The sequence below is a fragment of the Hippocampus zosterae genome, chromosome 2 (genome assembly GCF_025434085.1).
Source record: "Hippocampus zosterae strain Florida chromosome 2, ASM2543408v3, whole genome shotgun sequence".
NCBI classification, from domain to species: Eukaryota; Metazoa; Chordata; class Actinopteri; order Syngnathiformes; family Syngnathidae; genus Hippocampus; species Hippocampus zosterae.
Genome location: NC_067452.1, coordinates 10160789 through 10182745, shown reverse-complemented (window position 1 = coordinate 10182745; position 21957 = coordinate 10160789). Strand labels below are relative to the sequence as shown.

The 21957-nt window shown below is 46.0% G+C and overlaps 1 protein-coding gene across 2 annotated transcripts in view; it reads right to left on the bottom strand.

Annotated features, from left to right (window-relative positions):
* Nucleotides 1-21957, bottom strand: part of LOC127594953 (uncharacterized) — a 352607-nt gene that overhangs the window by 240941 nt on the left and 89709 nt on the right. Inside the window, exon 2 of one of the 2 annotated variants that reach the window (XM_052056685.1) lies at nucleotides 18967-19538. In XM_052056685.1, coding sequence (XP_051912645.1) covers nucleotides 18967-19503 — 537 coding nt within the window. In that variant the 5' untranslated portion in view covers nucleotides 19504-19538. Of the gene's footprint in view, nucleotides 1-18966; nucleotides 20057-21957 lie in introns of those variants that run through there. The other variant, XM_052056677.1, reaches the window with a different exon arrangement.

The window sequence follows — 21957 nt, the reverse complement described above, 5'->3', positions numbered from 1 at the left end:
ACACAATAATAATAATAACCGTCACATTTAACAATGTAAATAGCAACAAAATGCAAATTATTCTGGTGTTGGCTTGGTCTGTGTTCGTCCAGCTTTCTACCCTGCACGTGCTTTTGATGTGAGCGAGCATAGAGTTAAGTTCAACTTTCTGCCATTGAATTGTGACCCCTCCTGGCGCATCTCCAAGGTGCGCCTTCTGGTGCGCCGGGCCGCCAGGCTTGGTGGAAACCCGTCTGCCAAATTGGACAAAACATGCGCAGTGAGTCTTGCGGCTTACGCAATAGTCGGGATCCGACGACATTTGCGCCACGGCGCAGGTGCGCTGACTAGGAAAATACAGCCGATAAGTTATGAGGAATTTAATAAATGATGACAGGGGACACAAACACATCTGTCCTTTGGAAAGCAGGTGGCATTTTCCCTGCTCTTAAACTGTCTACAGGGTGTGGAAAAATGAGACCACAAAGATGAGCGTGACCAAAAAAGCTTGCAGGTGGGAAGAGCGTTTATTGTCATAGAGAAACAAATATTATTATTGTTTTGTCTCCATTTATTTTTGGGACATAAATTGATCATTCCTGCCCGAGAATGAAGACTCCGGTCATGAATCGAAACCCTTTTCTCCAAAGGATTCAGTGATGGCCAAAATGGCTGTTACACAACACTCATACGGGGAGGAACGCTGTTGCTTCAAGCTAAAGGAAGGGCGCGTGAGTGTAAAATAACACCAAAAACTCAACTAAAGGAAGAGTGCAGATGGAGAAAGAGAGTTGGAAGAAAGTTGGATATGGAGAAGGGGTACCCGAGCGGGTGTTCCAAAAACCTGTCAAGGTATTTCCTTTTGCAAACACAAAATTTGCGGCACTTTGGAGAGCGGCGTGCCAACACTCACACATGCAGAGCCTCCAACACATAACAGCTGCAACTTTGATTTAACGCATACTTTGATTGGGTTGGTCTCAGGTTGACTCCCTCATCCCTTTGCAGTCGTGACTGCGGCCGCCGTGCACAGCTGCGAGCGCGCCGCGCGCACACACACAAGTGCGGCCACACTTAATGAGCCATTCAATACGCTCCGAGCTCCAATGTCCCCCGATCCCTGCCGCCAGTACCGTATGCACACAATTCCGCTTTCCCCTCGCTTGACATGCGTCTCATCATTCCTGATTCTACCACGCATGTGCCTGCATGCTCTCACATAAATATGCACACACACACACACACAGCCACCCATTATGTCCCGTCGCTCTCTCTCTATGCCAGCTCTCGTCCACGCAGCGTGTTTACGTAGCCCGCTGAACCGAGAAGAAGAAAGAGCATTGGAGGCATGGGCCAGTGCCGTTTGTCTACAGGGGGATTTCTCGGGACTCACAGGAAATGGAGGGGAAAAAAATTGGGAAAAGACGGATGAAAATAAGCAACCAAAACCTCAGTCACAAGTGAGGAGACAGACACAGAAGCCATATGTCCCAGGGGTCCATATAACCTGGGACGAAACGTGGGAATCTCCTCACAGCTCCACCACCAGTTTGTTCCCTAGAAATGAATGCTGGGCCAACAGCAATAAAAACCTTGCGATTTGACTCCGGGAAAAGCAACATGTAGATCTGCTTTTTTTTTTTTTTTTACCATTTATTGGATATCACAGCAAAACAGCTTAGTCTGTGTGTGTACTCAAGTTGTTGTGAAACATTTTGCTGAGTTGTGGGAATGCAAGGTGAGTCTGTGGTTCACATTGGGCCTCTTGGCCATGGGCAACGTTAGGACTGTCTGGCCTTTGTGCACAAAATGAGCAAGCGTGAATCATGAAATATTGATTTAAAACTGCTAATTACTCCAAGGCTTCCTCGGGTGAAGAGTGAAAAAACAGCTTCTCCTACGGTTTTTTAAATACTTGTCATGCATTCATCGATTCATTCATTTTCCAGCATACCGTATGCTTTTGCACAAAAGGCTTTGAGTGCTTTATTCACAACTGAACAGAACAGTAGATAGATTGGTCGATAGATAGATCCATCCATCCATTTTCTAATCTGTTTATCCTCACAAGGGTCTTGGGCGTGCTGGAGCCTATCCGAGCCGCCATCGGGCAGTAGGCGGGTAACACCCTGAACTGCTTGCCAGCCAATCGAAGGGCACACACAGACGAACAACCATCCGCGGTCATGCTCACACCCAGGGGCAATTTAGAGTGTTCCAATCAGCCTGCCATGCATGTTTTTGGAATGTGGGAGGAAACCGGACTACCCGAGGAAACCCACAGAGGTACGGGGAGAACATGTCATGTTCTTTGGCCTTCCTGTGTGAATTTAAACTTCACACAGGAAGGCCCGGGACGGAATCGAACTCTGTACCTCTGCATTGTGAGGCTGACGTGTAACCTGTCAGCCAACGGTCAATGCACCTTAAATAAATCTATACAGTACATATATATATATAGCGGCTGGATAGCTCAGTTGGTAAGGCATCGGTTTGGCATACGGGAGACGGTGGTTCGAATCCCACAAAATGAGCACATAACACCATCCAGTGTGGGTCCTTGGGCAAGATCCTTCACGCTAATGCCTACCTCATACAATGATGAGAGACAATAAAACGAATGACACGCCGGCTCAGACGTCGCCCGGCCAAACAAGGTCTGCGTCAGGTGCTGGGGAACCAGAGCACCTTGATGAAAAATGGGCTACTGGAACAAAGCGGAGATGGGCGAGATACGATAACATGGCTCTGTTGGAATGCTACTACTCAAGCAACCCTAGTCAGAGGGGTTACATGCAGAGAATGTGGGCTAAATGGTTACTTCGAAACCCACAGTCACGGTTGACCGCGAAACAACTAGTAGCTCAGTGTTCCAACATCCACAAACGGCAACTGCTGTCACAACTTGAGATTGATGAGGTACAACGCAGGTTCCATGGTGAAGGGCCCCAGGCTGCCAGATCAGAGGAGGAGGTCATACAAGAGATTGGGAGGCAACCCCCAATGAATGCAGATGATGAGATTGGGTGGCCAGCCCCAATGAATGAAATGCTGAGCGAGGCAGCAACTGACCTGAAAGCTAAGATCATGGCGAGAATGAAAGCGGGGCAACCTAGAAACCGATTACAACGGCTATGTGAAGTACCATCTGAAAGTCTCATAGAAAGTGTGAATGCAGCACTGAGGGCGATCCCTACCGTAACGATCACAGAAACCAATGAGCTGATATACGCTTCAGCATCAGTGATCCTGGAGACTCTGGGCTATAAGAGCAACCATGGTAGCCATGAGATACGTTACCCACCATGGAAAAGACGGTTGGAGGCTAAGATCAAGGCGGCCCGGAAAGATGTGAGTCAATTAACGGAGGCCCAGAGAGGTGTGATGAAAAGGCCGATACCCGAGAGGTACATCCAGATGACCATACCTGAAGCACTCGAAACTGCCAAACAAAGGCTCCAAGCCTTGTCCAGTCGCCTAAAGCGATACACGAAAGAGAATGAGGCCAGAAGAATAAACAGGCTGTTCGCAACACAACCTGCGAAAGTGTACGCTCAGTGGCAGGGTCCTAACAACAGAGCTGACCCACCAAGACTGGAAACTGAAAGGTACTGGAAAGGCATATGGGAGAAGGAGGTTGCACATAACAGCAGTGCACAATGGCTGGTGACCCTGAGAGAGGAGCACAGCAACCTCCCTGAACAGAACCCGGTTACCATAACAGTGGCAGACATACAGGAAAGAGTCTCAGATATGAAGAACTGGACAGCACCAGGCCCGGACATGGTCCACACCTACTGGCTAAAGAAACTCACAGCACTCCATGAGCGCCTAGCAGTACAAATGAACCAGCTGCTGAGGGATGGGACTCACCCAGAATGGCTAACCGAAGGGCGAACCATCCTGATCATGAAGGATCCCTCAAAGGGCGCAGCCCCATCCAACTATCGGCCAATAACCTGTCTCTCCACAACATGGAAGCTCATGTCAGGCATCATTGCGGCTAAGATAAGTGGACACATGGATCAATACATGAACGAAGCACAGAAGGGCATTGGTAGAGATACCAGAGGAGCCAAACATCAGCTCCTGGTTGACAGAACAGTCGCACAAGACTGCAGGTCCCGACGTACCAACCTGTGCACAGCTTGGATTGATTACAGGAAAGCCTATGACTCGATGCCACATACATGGATCACTGAATGCTTGGAGTTGTATAAGGTGAACAGGACCCTAAGAGCCTTCGTTGCGAACTCGATGAGGATGTGGAAAACCACACTTGAAGCCAATGGCAAGCCACTTACCCAAGTGTCCATCAAATGTGGCATATACCAAGGTGATGCACTATCCCCACTGCTGTTCTGCATAGGACTGAACCCCCTAAGCCAAGTAATCACCAAGACAGGCTATGGATACCGCCTCAGAAATGGAGCTACAATCAGTCACCTCCTCTACATGGATGACATAAAGCTGTATGCTAAGAGCGAAAGGGACATAGATTCCCTGATCCACACAACCAGGATCTACAGCAGCGACATCGGGATGTCATTCGGGCTTGAGAAATGTAGTCGGATGGTGACTAAGAGAGGAAAGGTAGTCCGCACTGAAGGGGTCTCACTCCCTGAAGGAACAATAGCAGACATTGAGGACAGCTACAAGTACCTTGGTATACCACAAGCCAATGGCAACCTTGAACTGGCAACAAGGAAAGCGGCTACGGCCAAATACCTCCAGCGAGTGAGGCAAGTCCGAAGAAGCCAGCTCAATGGCAAGAATAAGACCCGGGCAATAAACAGCTATGCCCTGCCAGTGATCAGATACCCTGCAGGAATAATAAGGTGGCCAAAGGAAGAGATTCAGACCACGGATGTTAAGACTCGAAAGCTCCTAACCATGCATGGAGGGTTCCATCCCAAATCCAGCACCCTGAGACTGTACGGAAGCCGAAAGGATGGAGGCCGGGGACTAGTGAGTGTGAGAGCCACTGTCCAGGATGAAACATCCAAGCTCCATGAATACATCAAGGAGAAGGCTCCAACGGATGACGTACTCAGAGAATGTCTCAGACAATGGGGAACAGAAGATGAGGCGCTGGAAGAGGGACCATCATGGGAGGACAAGCCCCTACACGGGATGTACCACCGGACCATAACTGAAGTGGCTGATCTCAAGAAGTCCTATCAGTGGCTAGAGAGGGCTGGCCTGAAGGACAGCACAGAGGCACTCATCCTGGCTGCTCAGGAGCAGGCCTTGAGCACCAGAGCCATCGAGGCCCAGATATACCACACCAGACAAGACCCAAGGTGTAGGTTGTGCAAAGAGGCACCTGAGACGATCCAACACATAACTGCAGGGTGTAAGATGCTGGCAGGGAAAGCCTACATGGAACGCCATAACCAGGTGGCTGGCATAGTCTACCGAAACATCTGTGTGGAGTATGGACTGGAAACCCCAAGGTCAAAATGGGAAACACCTCCGAAGGTGGTGGAGAATGACAGAGCGAAGATCCTGTGGGACTTCCAGATCCAGACTGACAAGATGGTAATGGCGAACCAACCAGATATCGTGATCATAGATAAAGGGCAGAGGAAAGCCGTTGTAGTGGATGTAGCGGTCCCAAGTGATGGAAACATCAGGAAGAAGGAACATGAGAAACTCGAGAAATACCAAGGGCTCAGAGAGGAGCTGGAGAGAGCCTGGAAGGTAAAGGTGACAGTCGTGCCTGTGGTGGTCGGAGCACTCGGGGCAGTGACCCCCAAATTAGATGAGTGGTTGCAACAGATCCCGGGAACAACATCGGACATCTCAGTCCAGAAATGTGCAGTGCTGGGAACAGCAAGGATACTGCGCAGAACCCTCAAGCTTCCTGGCCTCTGGTAGAGGACCCGAGCTGAATGAGGGACGGACACCACCCGAGGGGTGAGATGAGGATTTTTTTTTTTTTATATATATATATATATATATATATAAGCGGCTGGATAGCTCAGTTGGTAAGGCATCGGTTTGGCATACGGGAGACGGTGGTTCGAATCCCGCTTGGGGCAAAAATGAGCACATAACACCATCCAGTGTGGGTCCTTGGACAAGATCCTTCACGCTAATGCCTACCTCATACAATGATGAGAGACAATAAAACGAATGACATGCCGGCTCAGACATCGCCCGGCCAAACAAGCGTCACGTGCTGGGGGACCAGAGCACCTTGATGAAAAATGGGCTACTGGAACAAAGCGGAGATGGGCGAGATGCGATAACATGGCTCTGTTGGAATGCTACTACTCAAGCAACCCTAGTCAGAGGGGTTACATGCAGAGAATGTGGGCTAAATGGTTACTTCGAAACCCACAGTCACGGTTGACCGCGAAACAACTAGTAGCTCAGTGTTCCAACATCCACAAACGGCAACTGCTGTCACAACTTGAGATTGATGAGGTACAACGCAGGTTCCATGGTGAAGGGCCCCAGGCTGCCAGATCAGAGGAGGAGGTCATACAAGAGATTGGGAGGCAAGCCCCAATGAATGCAGATGATGAGATTGGGTGGCCAGCCCCAATGAATGAAATGCTGAGCGAGGCAGCAACTGACCTGAAAGCTAAGATCATGGCGAGAATGAAAGCTGGGCAACCTAGAAACCGATTACAACGGCTATGTGAAGTACCATCTGAAAGTCTCATAGAAAGTGTGAATGCAGCACTGAGGGCGATCCCTACCGTAACGATCACAGAAACCAATGAGCTGATATACGCTTCAGCATCAGTGATCCTGGAGACTCTGGGCTATAAGAGCAACCATGGAAGCCATGAGATATGTTACCCACCATGGAAAAGACGGTTGGAGGCTAAGATCAAGGCGGCCCGGAAAGATGTGAGTCAATTGACGGAGGCCCAGAGAGGTGTGATGAAAAGGCCGATACCCGAGAGGTACATCCAGATGACCATATCTGAAGCACTCGAAACTGCCAAACAAAGGCTCCAAGCCTTGTCCAGTCGCCTAAAGCGGTACACGAAAGAGAATGAGGCCAGACGAATAAACAGGCTGTTCGCAACACAACCTGCGAAAGTGTACGCTCAGTGGCAGGGTCCTAAAAACATAGCTGACACACCAAGACTAGAAACTGAAAGGTACTGGAAAGGCATATGGGAGAAGGAGGTTGCACATAACAGCAGTGCACAATGGCTGGTGACCCTGAGAGAGGAACACAGCAACCTCCCTGAACAGAACCCGGTTACCATAACAGTGGCAGACATACAGGAAAGAGTCTCAGATATGAAGAACTGGACAGCACCAGGCCCGGACATGGTCCACACTTACTGGCTAAAGAAACTCACAGCACTCCATGAGCGCCTAGCAGTACAAATGAACCAGCTGCTGAGGGATGGGACTCACCCAGAAGGGCGAACGATCCTGATCATGAAGGATCCCTCGAAGGGTGCAGCCCCATCCAACTATCGGCCAATAACCTGTCTCTCCACAACATGGAAGCTCATGTCAGGCATCATTGCGGCTAAGATAAGTGGACACATGGATCAATACATGAACGAAGCACAGAAGGGCATTGGTAGAGATACCAGAGGAGCCAAACATCAGCTCCTGGTTGACAGAACAGTCGCACAAGACTGCAGGTCCCGACGTACCAACCTGTGCACAGCTTGGATTGATTACAAGAAAGCCTATGACTCGATGCCACATACATGGATCACTGAATGCTTGGAGTTGTATAAGGTGAACAGGACCCTAAGAGCCTTCGTTGCGAACTCGATGAGGATGTGGAAAACCACACTTGAAGCCAATGGCAAGCCACTTACCCAAGTGTCCATCAAATGTGGCATATACCAAGGTGATGCACTCTCCCCACTGCTGTTCTGCATAGGACTGAACCCCCTAAGCCAAGTAATCACCAAGACAGGCTATGGATACCGCCTCAGAAATGGAGCTACAATCAGTCACCTCCTCTACATGGATGACATAAAGCTGTATGCTAAGAGCGAAAGGGACATAGATTCCCTGATCCACACACCCAGGATCTACAGCAGCGACATCGGGATGTCATTCGGGCTTGAGAAATGTAGTCGGATGGTGACTAAGAGAGGAAGGGTAGTCCGCACTGAAGGGGTCTCACTCCCTGAAGGAACAATAGCAGACATTGAGGACAGCTACAAGTACCTTGGTATACCACAAGCCAATGGCAACCTCGAACTGGCAACAAGGAAAGCGGCTACGGCCAAATACCTCCAGCGAGTGAGGCAAGTCCTAAGAAGCCAGCTCAATGGCAAGAATAAGACCCGGGCAATAAACAGCTATGCCCTGCCAGTGATCAGATACCCTGCAGGAATAATAAGGTGGCCAAAGGAAGAGATTCAGACCACGGATGTTAAGACCCGAAAGCTCCTAACCATGCATGGAGGGTTCCATCCCAAATCCAGCACCCTGAGACTGTACGCAAGCCGAAAGGATGGAGGCCGGGGACTAGTGAGTGTGAGAGCCACTGTCCAAGATGAAACATCCAAGCTCCATGAATACATCAAGGAGAAGGCTCCAACGGATGACGTACTCAGAGAATGTCTCAGACAATGGGGAACAGAAGATGAGGCGCTGGAAGAGGGACCATCATGGGAGGACAAGCCCCTACACGGGATGTACCACCGGACCATAACTAAAGTGGCTGATCTCAAGAAGTCCTATCAGTGGCTAGAGAGGGCTGGCCTGAAGGACAGCACAGAGGCACTCATCCTGGCTGCTCAGGAGCAGGCCTTGAGCACCAGAGCCATCGAGGCCCGGATATACCACACCAGACAAGACCCAAGGTGTAGGTTGTGCAAAGAGGCACCTGAGACGATCCAACACATAACTGCAGGGTGTAAGATGCTGGCAGAGAAAGCCTACATGGAACGCCATAACCAGGTGGCTGGCATAGTCTACCGAAACATCTGTGCGGAGTATGGGCTGGAAACCCCAAGGTCAAAATGGGAAACACCTCCGAAGGTGGTGGAGAATGACAGAGCGAAGATCCTGTGGGACTTCCAGATCCAGACTGACAAGATGGTAATGGCGAACCAACCAGATATCGTGATCATAGATAAAGGGCAGAGGAAAGCCGTTGTAGTGGATGTAGCGGTCCCAAGTGATGGAAACATCAGGAAGAAGGAACATGAGAAACTCGAGAAATACCAAGGGCTCAGAGAGGAGCTGGAGAGAGCCTGGAAGGTAAAGGTGACAGTCGTGCCTGTGGTGGTCGGAGCACTCGGGGCAGTGACCCCCAAACTAGATGAGTGGTTGCAACAGATCCCTGGAACAACATCGGACATCTCAGTCCAGAAATGTGCAGTGCTGGGAACAGCAAGGATACTGCGCAGAACCCTCAAGCTTCCTGGCCTCTGGTAGAGGACCCGAGCTGAATGAGGGACGGACACCACCCGAGGGGTGAGATGAGGATTTTATATATATATATATATATATATATATATATATATATATATATATATATATATATATATATATATATATATATATATATATATATATACACACATCTATATATATATTGCGCGTCGTCCCGCACGCGGTCCGTCCTTCCGTCTGTCCCTTTTCAAAACGTACCTACTTCACCGCGCCGCTCAGGCAGTGGCTCACTACGATCGCGCGGGCATCTTAGCGAAAAAATGTTGTCTACCCACAAGCATTGCAATGAAATTGTTAGTTATTTAGTAGAGCTAAACATCTCTTTATTTTCGCGATAAGCAATGAAGATGAACAAAAAGTTGAACCAAGCAACAACACTTTTGTGGGCCGAAGCCCCACCTTACCAGCCTTCCGCAGGAACTAGCTGATGAGCCGCCCAGAGGGCGGCGAATCACCACCTTACCAGCCTTCCGCAGGAACTAGCTGATGAGCCGCCCAGAGGGCGGCGAACCAGCTAGTACATATATATATATATACACACACACATACATATATGCATACACTCAATGCCAAATGATGCATATCTCATTTCCGGAAGAAACATCACAGACCCACATTTGTTAATGCTTACTTCAAATGTCAAAAATCTTCCATTAGAAAGGATCACGTGTGTTGAAAGGTTAAGTGAAGTGTGTTTTTTCATTTGGTTGCATGTTATGTCTCATTTTCCACTGTTCCATATGCAGGTCTTCTCAATTCATTCGGGGTTTTTTTTTGTTTGTTTGTTTCCACCTGTTCTTGTCAACTCTGTCCCTTGCATCATCCAGTCAGCTCCCTCCAGCCACTCATGTCCTTTCCAGGTGTGCCTTGTTTTCTCATCAGTTTGATTGTAAACTGCTCAAGGGAACACTTGGGAGTTACATTGTCACTCCCCTCCATTTTTTAGTCCTGGTCAGTTCATTGTTGTTGATGCTACTGTCCTCAGTCATGTCCTGCAATGTTTTTTCTATTTTTCTGCTCGGTGAGCCCGTTGCCTCTGTTTATTGAGGAATTGTTTAATTGATTATTTTGATTCTTCCCGGCGCCTTGTTTGCCTTTTTAATTTTGAAAAGAAATTCTTCTTTAGATCCATACTTTGCTTCCCTGCATTTTGATCCTCCATCTTTTGGCACAACACCACACACATAAAAAAATAATAAATCTGCTTTTGTGAGAAATTTGTGGACAAATTACTCTCTTTGGAAGCCCTCTCTCTTGATCATTTATTGAAAAATTAGGACATAAGAGGACCTGATTAGCCATTATCCAAGTTGTACAGAATTAATAGGACACTTATGTTTGTTGATTTATTTCCTGTTTTGCTTTTTACTACATGAGCATTGTACAAAATTCAGTTTTGCACTAAGCGGCTAATGATGAAATCCAACAGCAAATGCTCACTTGTCTTTTTACACTCAATGGTGGTCCCAATCATGCTGATTTACAGCAAGGGTCTCTTCTTCTTCTGCACTGGTTGAGAGAAAGGACCAGGTGCCATGTGCTCCTGAGTCGTTTGTCTTAAGAGCAGACCCCCTGAATTACTTTCTCTCATGCACTTTTTCTCTGGACACGCCCACCTAAATATTGAGCTCATTTGTCTGGAAAAGGGTTGGCAAATAAGAGAGCTGCGTGTTTCGGTGTGACCGTGTGACTTCATATTTGAAGCAGGTGTGTGTCCAAACAGTGAGCGTGTGTGGGAATGTGAATGAGGTTTGCATTCAACTAACAGAGGAGGACTTTGAGCCAAAGAATCTGGCCACAAAAACCCAAACCAGCTAACCTCAGTGTCTGGGTGGCAGCTCTGAACCTCTCCGCTTAATCAACCAAAACGTTATACAACTTTGCGGCCCCAGCCCAGAGGAGAAAGTTCAAGACGGGACAGATCTTGGGTTAACATATGTGTTTACTTTTGCGACTTTCTCACACATCCTCCATTTCATTTTTTTCCTCCACTTGTGCTGTTCAGGAGAAAAGACAGGTGAGAGAAGATGTCATGACCCTTAACCTTGCATCAACTCCTGGGCTGCTTTGTGCAGCCAAATGGGTTGACCTGACCTCAACCCTCAGAGTGACCCTGGGGTCACTGCCAGTTGTTGCTGTTTGGCAACAGTCCACAACAGGTCCAGGGAAGCAACACTCAGGAAGAGAGCTGTGACCGCCTTTCTGTGAATCTGAGGCGAGAGGAATATGCGATATCCCTGCTGTAAATTCATAATTGCATGTTTTGCTGCACAAAGCTACAATTACACGCAGTCTAGCGCTTGTTTCACCCTCCGTAGCAACACACATGCTAACCATAATGAAGGCTGGATTTAATGACTTACAACTGCTGAGCGTGAGCAGAAACTGCAACAGTCACACAGACGCTACTATTAAGATATGACAGTATAATCAAGACAATTCAAAGACCTGTTTCTCCTTCGAAGTCAGCTGTTGCCCACCGGCGTCCCAAATCAGGACGAGTGCAAGTCGATGGATGGAAGGATGGAAGAAATAAGGTGTTTTCAGCAACCAACCAGTTTAATTCGTTTTAACCTGAAATGTCATCACTTTGTTTATTTTAAATGTACACATTTTTATCAAATCATTTATCCAAAAATATGCATGGCAGGCTGATTGAACACTCTAAATTGTCCCTAGGTGTGAGTGTGAGCGTGGATGGTTGTTCGTCTATGTGTGCCCTGCGATTGGCTGGCAACCGATTCAGGGAGTCCCCCGCCTACTGCCCGGAGACGGCTGGGATGGGCTCCAGCACCCCCCGCGACCCTAGTGAGGATCAAGCGGTACGGAAGATGAATGAATGAATGAATGAATGAAAAAAAATTTTTATCAGCTGCTGTTACCGAAATCTACAAAGTATTTAGTAAAAAAAATTTCAAATATCACAGCTGCTTGATTACGGAGGTCGCCGATTTTAGAGCTTTTCCACTCTCAGGAGGGTGCAAATTCATGAGAATGTGACATCTGTTCGTTAGTTCAGGCTTTCTAAGCGGCTTTATTTACTAAGAAATACAAACAGAGATAGTCAATTTCAAATAAAGAGCATCTTGTTTTCTTCAAGTTGGTATTATACCTTATATTGCTATTGCAAATGTAATCACCTGTAAAAAAAAAAAAAAGAAGGCTAATTGATCATACTTTCACTGATTAAATTGGCATAAAGAGGCACCAACTGCTTGTAACGGGCACATTATTGATCATATGATTTGATTTTTTTTTTTTTTCTATGCCAGTCCATCGAAATAAGACTTTAAGTGAAGCCTGTCTGGAACACAATAAACGCTGGTGCCGGCTGTACTGCGCTAAACAATTATACGTAGATTAATCAACTTTTATCACATTATGGTCGACTACAAAAAAATCTGTAGACCTCCATCCCCTATCAGGTACCAAAGCTGCTTTGTCAAATGTTATTTCTTGAATTTGTTTTCATTTGTGCCCACTGACTGACAAAAGTGCATCCCTCTCAAGGAAATAACTTTTTACAAGAGAATGTGTGCTAAAGTGGACTCATTTGCCTAAGTAGGCCATTGGTTCTGAATGGAGACGTTTTGTTCTGACGCTAACAAGGTGTATCGCAGGGGCTCTCTTTCATTCGCGCCTTCTCTGGCGTCCGGGCAATCAGCGTCGCGTTTGGGCGCTCTCTTTCTGTGATTTACGAGCTCTCAGATTCATTTAAAAGCCATTGTTCTACTCTGACGTATACCGCGGGCCCCTCCACGTTCTCACTTGTGGACAGCACACACGGGCTTGCACAGCTCCCGATTACTCTGTCTCACACACACACACAAACATACGTGTATGCACGCATATGCACACATGTACATGCGTGCACACACACGCACACAGACATGCACATACACACACACGCACACACACACACACACACACACACACATGGTCCATCTATCATGAAGCGATGCGGGGGGAGATTATTATCTCAGTTGCAAGAATAACTCAGAAATGACCAACAATGTTCAATTCAGATGTGAATTAGAAACAAACAAATGAGAGAAACGCGAAGAGGAGTGGAAAGCTTTGGCTCTGCAAAAGCAACTTCATTGTGAATGAAAAAAAAAACAAGCCTTACTGTCAGACGAAAATGGATTCTGTGCTTTGTTCAATGAAAAACACGTGTTGCTCGAATCATACGGCTGAAAACACAGTCAGCCTTCTAAATTGAGCTCACAGAGCTCCGTCTTCTGTCAATTAAAGTAAGACTCGTAAGGTCACGGAACAATATTAAAAATGCGGAACTATAATTCAGTCGCCCACATCGAAAAAAAAAGAAGACAACACCTAACCACAACATCATGTCGCCAAATGTGAATGCCATTTTCAAATGTGCTGTTATGAAACTGAAAGAGAAATGAAACCATCGTCAGTCAAGAAAGGCAAAAACTCCTCTCTCTGCATTTTGCTGAACACGAGCAAGGTGTCTGTAAATTCATCAAGGCGCACCTGTGCTTGATTAACTGTGTTTAGACTGCAAATGGAAGGCAGCGGAGGAGGCAAAAAAGAGGGGGTGGTAATTTAGAGAGCAGAGGCTTTATGAGAGCAATCATCTCCAATAAGGGCTGCTCGGGAATCGCGAGCCCACCACCACGCGCACTCCAGCAAACACAGTTGCACTTTATCTTGATACACGTGCACCTATGTGTTAATTCTGGGATTTATATTGGGAGCTAAATAATGTTTAATCCCAAAGCTGATCGGTGGGCAATTTACTTTAATTTTGGGAGATGAGAAAAAGGCGGCCTCCCACAAAGTGGGCTGTATTGAGTTACAGCCTCTGCTCCGCCTTTGAACGGGAGATTAACTTCTCTCTCTGAGTTCATATTTTCATTTGGGACTGCCTGTGGTCAGACGGAGGCTGGCGGAGAAAGAAAACACAGCACAAGAGGGAGGGGAAGGCTTGGTGAAGATATAATGTTGGGATAATAAATCATATGCACACACAATAAAAGGCAAGAAGAGTTGCATTGGTGACCGAGTTATCGAGCTGTTGCAAGTTCACACACTCCGTTAGTCTCTGATGAAGTTGTGATGAGCAGATTGTGGACTCTTCTGTTGTGTGCCACATTGCCACATCACTGGAGTAGTGAGTGAGGCCTTTTTTTGGAGCAAAGGTCACATTTAGTCAGACTGTAAGAAACCTAACCCGATTTTTTGACGATTTGTCACGTTAACAAGGAAAAAATGTTTGAATGACTAAAACGTAGAGGGAATATTGCCTTTAGGACCGTTTGCTGTTCCCCGTGCATGTAAATGAAGCTCTCAATTGGCTTCTAACGTTAGCACACAAAGAGTCCAGATACATCAGAATTAGGGCCGATGCTCAGAAAGAAAGTTCAGAAAGCTTAAGCGCAGGGTGGGTACAAATCATATGTTCAGTAAACTCTCAAAATGTATTTCTTTCTTTTACTTGTTGGATGATTAAGGCCATTTAGAGAAGTATTTTGTCCAAATAGTGTGACTAAATCGAAACCAAAACCTTTTGGAGTTTCTCTTGACTATAACTGTTCTAAAATGATCACATATCGAAATGATGAAATTGTGTTAAAATCTAAAATCTACGCAGCATTTGTGTCCAAAGAATACAACTACAAGTAAAACCATACTTGTAAAACGGCTGCCAAAACCATCCTTGCTATTAACCGAACACGGGTTGGCTACTACGACTTCTGCAGCCCCTTAGTTGAAGGGCACATGGATGACCTGAAAATATTGCTGCTACAAATTGGTCAAGCATGTGCGGTATAAAATGAGACAATAAGTGATACCTTTGATTTTGCCAAAGCGGGGGAATGCTGCTGCTGTGCAGAAACATATTTGGCATTACCATATAATGATAATGACATAAATGATATCATGTATTATTTATTTCATTCCATCACCAGATGCGAATTGATTAAAGCATCGATAAGTAAAGGAACGGGTAATGCTGGAAATCAATTCCCATCCCTCGCGGTCAAAGTGATGACCCACTTGAATAAAAAGTACACATGTTCTACAATCAAGGTCGGGGTTATCAAAAGGGTTATCAAAGTCCATCGTAACAATTTATACACTTTGAGGGTGAAGACTACCAAGGCCTCGTATTTGCTTTACATGCAAATGAAACTCATCTCATCCTATTGGAATTGGTAAATCTCCATTAAGGTACATCTGAATTATCTTTATTGCACAAGGAATTTGTCTCCAGCAGTACAGGTTACACTAGTATCATTATAAACAAGGACATGACAAATAAGTGTGGAAGGACAGTCCGTAATGTAAGGGTATCTTTGTGCGCGGGTACCACCCAATGTGAGACAATGTGCAAAGTATCAAGCAGAAATAAAGTGATCAGTGGAAGAATACAATCTTGTAACAGTTGTGCAGTTGGTGCAGAAAATCATTGCACCGTTTCATGCACCGTTGCATCATACATGTACAATTGCAGTTGCAGCGTATTGAAATGATATCAGTAGAGGAAAAACATTGTGACTCGAGGAGCAGTAACCAGTGCGTCAGCGTATCCAGAAAACTGCCGGCAAAGATCTTGTAAGCGCTGGTTTTAGAGTAAGTGGGATGCTGACAGCTTTTTGGAGCACTTGTTCTCTGCTCTAACGGGCCAACTGTTGTTAGCAGACCTGAGACAGCCCATTGGCATTGAGTTTCACTTTTGTGTGTGTGATTGTATGCATGGTAGGATAAGAATGGCATAGAGAGACTCACCAGTGAGATTAGCTGCAGGACAGCAGCGGTGTTTGTGTGCATCGGCCATAAGTTTTTTTCTTGTCAGTCACATGTGTACGGAACACTCCTCTCATGTTCCTCTCCTGTAAATGTCTGAGCAGTCAGTCTCGTCTTGTTTGAGAGAACTCAGCTGGAGGAACACATCCACGCATGCATTCCATATAATCAATGTTTTTTTTAAATAATTGACTTATAGTTGCACCCTGCCCAACTCAACTTTTAAGGGACAGTCAGTTTTGCACTGTAAAATTGGGACCACAACACATCAAATGCATCACTCGGAGCGAACAATGTCACTCGGAGGAGAGCGGGGATCACTCTGGTCCATTTGTTAACAAAAACAGCTTCAGTCTGAATTTGTCTGAAATCTGCGCAAAAGTGATCCCGCTGCAATGAGAAGAACTTCATTCATTCATTCAGTCATTCATCTTCCGAGCCGCTTGATCCTCACTAGGGTCGCGGGGGGTGCTGGAGCCTATCCCAGCCGTCTTCGGGCAGTAGGCGGGGGACACCCTGAATCAGTTGCCAGCCAATCGCAGGGCACACAGAAACGAACAAGCATTCGCACTCACACTCACAACTAGGGACAATTTAGAGTGTTCAATCAGCCTGCCACGCATGTTTTTGGAATGTGGGAGGAAACCGGAGCACCCGGAGAAAACCCACGCAGGCCCGGGGAGAACATGCAAACTCCACACAAGGAGGCCGGAGCTGGAATCGAACCCGGTACCTCTGCACTGTGAAGCCGACGTGCTAACCACTGGACTACCGGGCCGCCCGAGAAGAACTTTCTTTTGGTTAATTGTTTCCAATGTTCGAACATTCATAAAAATAATAAGCAACGTTCCCAATTCATTTGACGGCAACATAGTATTATCATACTTTTGGTGCGCAATCCTACTAAATTCTGAGAACATGCTCATCTCAAGCACTTTAGATGCGCTCTCCACATGTATTCAAACTCGGTTTGGATGACGGGGTGGAGGAACTCACTTAGCTTGGAATTCTTTTGTGGTTTTGGGGCTGTGGAAAACGGGAGAGTGAGCATTATACTGAATGCACGCCGAACTCGAAACTTATCTATCTATGCAGGATGGGCTGAAATAATGGAATAACGATACCATGAGATGAACCAGCCCACCTGAATCACCATGTGGGCCCCAACTGCATTCAGCAACTTCTCTCGACCACTGGCTCTACAGCAGGGGGTCACTGATCTTTTTGAAACTGACAGCAAGTTATTGGGTTCATTTCAACGGCTCTGAGTTTGGAACACTGAATGAATTACAACGGGTTAACATGATTTTGCAACATCTTTAAATCAGAGATGCATGTAAGGAGTCTTCTACGTGTTTTTTTTTTTTTTTTGCACTGAATCCGAATCCTCCTCCTGGCGGAGGAGGGCCCTCGCCTGATTATAGTTTAAGGAGGGTTGTGGGGCGACTACTCCCACTACCCTCCATTCCGGCAGGGCGAGCGCTGGGCACCTCACCTTCTGGTGAGACCCCACCTCCTTCCCCGCCGGCCGGTGGGCATTTAGCCGCATCAGGGGCCCAAGAGCCCCGGCGTATGAATGTCAATGTCTAAAAAATTTGGTGAACTACAAAAAAGTAAAGACACTATAAAATAAGGCCATCTCTGATTAAAATTAGTTTTTGTTTTGCTAATTAATGAGCATACAACATTACACTTAAAATACACTTCAATCTATGTGTGTGTGTTTTTGTGTGTGTGTGTGTGTGTGTGTGTGTTGCAGCATTACTAAAATCCAAAGGTCCTTGTTTGTGGCCCTTTCAGAACTCTCTTCAAGACTAACGGTTAAATAAACAGCTTGACTGTCAAGCCTGCTGTGCAGGGAACAGTTGGGCTGATATGCGACTGTGTGTGTGTGTGTGTGTGTTGCTCAACAAACCTCTGCAAAAATGTCGGTCAGAATGTCACGGTCCACAAGTTGCATGATGGACACAGTCTGTCAGAGAGACAGACAGCAGAGGAGAAGGGAGAAAGTCATTGACTGTTTCTTGCCTGTTCCCTGTTAAATAGAAACACATTAGAATGCGAATCACTGGGTCATTTATTTCCTTCTCTCGTTTTTTCCCACTCATTATGTCACGGAATGTTTTGTAGATATATATATATATATATATATATATATATATATATATATATATATATATATATATATATACTGTATATACAGCTACAAGTACCTTGGTATACCATATATATATATATATATATATATATATAGATATATATAGATATATATAGATAAAATCCTCATCTCACCCCTCGGGTGGTGTCCGTCCCTCATTCAGCTCGGGTCCTCTACCAGAGGCCAGGAAGCTTGAGGGTTCTGCGCAGTATCCTTGCTGTTCCCAGCACTGCACATTTCTGGACTGAGATGTCCGATGTTGTTCCCGGGATCTGTTGCAACCACTCATCTAGTTTGGGGGTCACTGCCCCGAGTGCTCCGACCACCACAGGCACGACTGTCACCTTTACCTTCCAGGCTCTCTCCAGCTCCTCTCTGAGCCCTTGGTATTTCTCGAGTTTCTCATGTTCCTTCTTCCTGATGTTTCCATCACTTGGGACCGCTACATCCACTACAACGGCTTTCCTCTGCCCTTTATCTATGATCACGATATCTGGTTGGTTCGCCATTACCATCTTGTCAGTCTGGATCTGGAAGTCCCACAGGATCTTCGCTCTGTCATTCTCCACAACCTTCGGAGGTGTTTCCCATTTTGACCTTGGGGTTTCCAGTCCATACTCCGCACAGATGTTTCGGTAGACTATGCCAGCCACCTGGTTATGGCGTTCCATGTAGGCTTTCCCTGCCAGCATCTTACACCCTGCAGTTATGTGTTGGATCGTCTCAGGTGCCTCTTTGCACAACCTACACCTTGGGTCTTGTCTGGTGTGGTATATCTGGGCCTCGATGGCTCTGGTGCTCAAGGCCAGCTCCTGAGCAGCCAGGATGAGTGATTCTGTGCTGTCCTTCAGGCCAGCCCTCTCTAGCCACTGATAGGACTTCTTGAGATCAGCCACTTCAGTTATGGTCCGGTGGTACATCCCGTGCAGGGGCTTGTCCTCCCATGATGGTCCCTCTTCCAGCGCCTCATCTTCTGTTCCCCATTGTCTGAGGCATTCTCTGAGTACGTCATCCGTTGGAGCCTTCTCCTTGATGTATTCATGGAGCTTGGATGTTTCATCCTGGACAGTGGCTCTCACACTCACTAGTCCCCGGCCTCCTTCCTTTCGGCTTGCGTACAGTCTCAGGGTGCTGGATTTGGGATGGAACCCTCCATGCATGGTTAGGAGCTTTCGGGTCTTAACGTCCATGGTCTGAATCTCTTCCTTTGGCCACCTTATTATTCCTGCAGGGTATCTGATCACTGGCACGGCATAGCTGTTTATTGCCCGGGTCTTATTCTTGCCATTGAGCTGGCTTCTTAGGACTTGCCTCACTCGCTGGAGGTATTTGGCCGTAGCCGCTTTCCTTGTTGCCAGTTCGAGGTTGCCATTGGCTTGTGGTATACCAAGGTACTTGTAGCTGTCCTCAATGTCTGCTATTGTTCCTTCTGGGAGTGAGACCCCTTCAGTGCGGACTACCTTTCCTCTCTGAGTCACCATCCGACTACATTTCTCAAGCCCGAATGACATCCCGATGTCGCTGCTGTAGATCCTGGTTGTGTGGATCAGGGAATCTATGTCCCTTTCGCTCTTAGCATACAGCTTTACGTCATCCATGTAGAGGAGGTGACTGATTGTAGCTCCATTTCTGAGGCGATATCCATAGCCTGTCTTGGTGATTACTTGGCTTAGGGGGTTCAGTCCTATGCAGAACAGCAGTGGGGAGAGTGCATCACCTTGGTATATGCCACATTTGATGGACACTTGGGTAAGTGGCGAGTCAGCATGGGTGTATATCGAGCATCGAGTATATATATATATATATATATATATATAGAGAGAGAGAGAGAGAGAGAGAGAGAGAGAGAGAGAGAGAGAGAGAGAGAGAGAGAGACTTGTGGTCGACTGGTTAGCGTGTTAGCCTCACAGTGCAGAGATGCAGAGTTCGATTCCAGCTCTGGCCTTAATGTTTGGATTTTACTCTCCTTCCCGTCCTGCGTGGATTTTCTCCAGGTGCTCTGGTTTCCTGTAAATGGCTTTGATCCAGCTCTGTGTGAAAAAAAAAATCTCATTTGCAATGCTGATCTGGCTACAGAACAAGCAAAATGAAAGCAAATCCAAAAAGAAATGTATGACAAGCTTTTTCTTGCTTGACTCTGACTGAATAATATGCTTTAGATTGAGTGTGAAAAAGAAAGTGAAGGATGGGAAGAGGGAGAGATAGGCCATGACTGAATGGTGGCAGTGTCATGTGTTTGATGTTCATTTGTGGCCATATCACATCCGCCTGATTGGATGGCTCCAAACAAAGTGAAGTGCCGCTCTACACTTTAGGCACGCAAAGTCACCAAAACAAACAAAAAAAAAGTGTGTGTTCAGGGGGCTGAGGTATTTTTTCCTTTTCATCAAGTCCTATTAATTGAGAGGCATTTCAGAGTGTTAAAGCAGTTCCCTCTCCATTATTTGGTACAATTTACCAAAGCTTTTGTATTTATTTCCCAAGCTTTTAGCTTGAGGGAAGTGACTAGATACACAACATGCATGACTTGTAGATGATGTTACACAGAAAAACACACTGAGTGAAAAGCTCCTCTTGAGATTTCTTGTTCAAATGTGTAAAGAAAAATACACACGCACACACGATGCAGGCCTCTCCAGGCATGATGTTTACAAATACTGCTCCCCAATGGCACTGCTCGCTGGGGCTAATAAACAGCCGTCCACGGGGATATTCCGCAAATACATATACCGAGCCGTATTAAAATGCGTGTGTGGGAGTAAGCTAAGAGTGAAAAAGATGAGCAACGGAGCTCAGGTGAAAGTCTTGGACCATCATGCGCAAGCCATTTCAGTTTGCCTCACCAGAGAATTGGAATGCAGAACACTCTTTATTGTGTGATTATTCATTTTATATAATAAATAAATCTTCAACAAAAAGAACGTTCAAGCTGTTTCCACTCCCAGTTTAAGTTCACTATCAAACTCAACAGAAAACTAAAAAAATGATTAACTGAGAGAGGTGTCGAGATGTTCCAATGAACAATATTTATGTACTGTCTTATATACTGTCCACAGGTGGCCACGATGACCATTCAGTTGATGAAGTGTGATAAAATGATTATTTAAATTTTTTTACAATCATGTATGATCAACTTTTCTTTCCTCCAATTATGATCAACTTCATCAACCTAGGTTGAAAAAGCATTTCTGGCTAAACCGATCACACGAGCCAACACATTTTTACGATTTTTCTTAAAATCAGCAATGCAATAAATTTTCTTGATTCATTTTTTTAAACACACATTTCTTAACTTTTTTTCTCTAGCACCACAGGTTTAAAAAAGGAAAAAACTCATGAATTTCATCATATTTACAATTTTTTTTAATGCTTGTTTTTTCTGAAATGTCATCGCAATAAGTTACAAGACATTGTAAAATCCGTATTGTGCAAGCTTTTCAATGTCAAACTGGAAAACAAACAACTAAAACAACTCATAAACCTGATGGGCGAGAAGAAACGTGAAGAAAAGTTTGAAATTGGTGTCCAAAAATTTGCTTGGGGACACAGAAAGCCACCTCTGATTAAAATTTGCTGTTGAGCAGTATAATTCACGAAGTAATTCTCGGCAATCATATGATTCTGAGGAATTCTGCTTGAGAGTG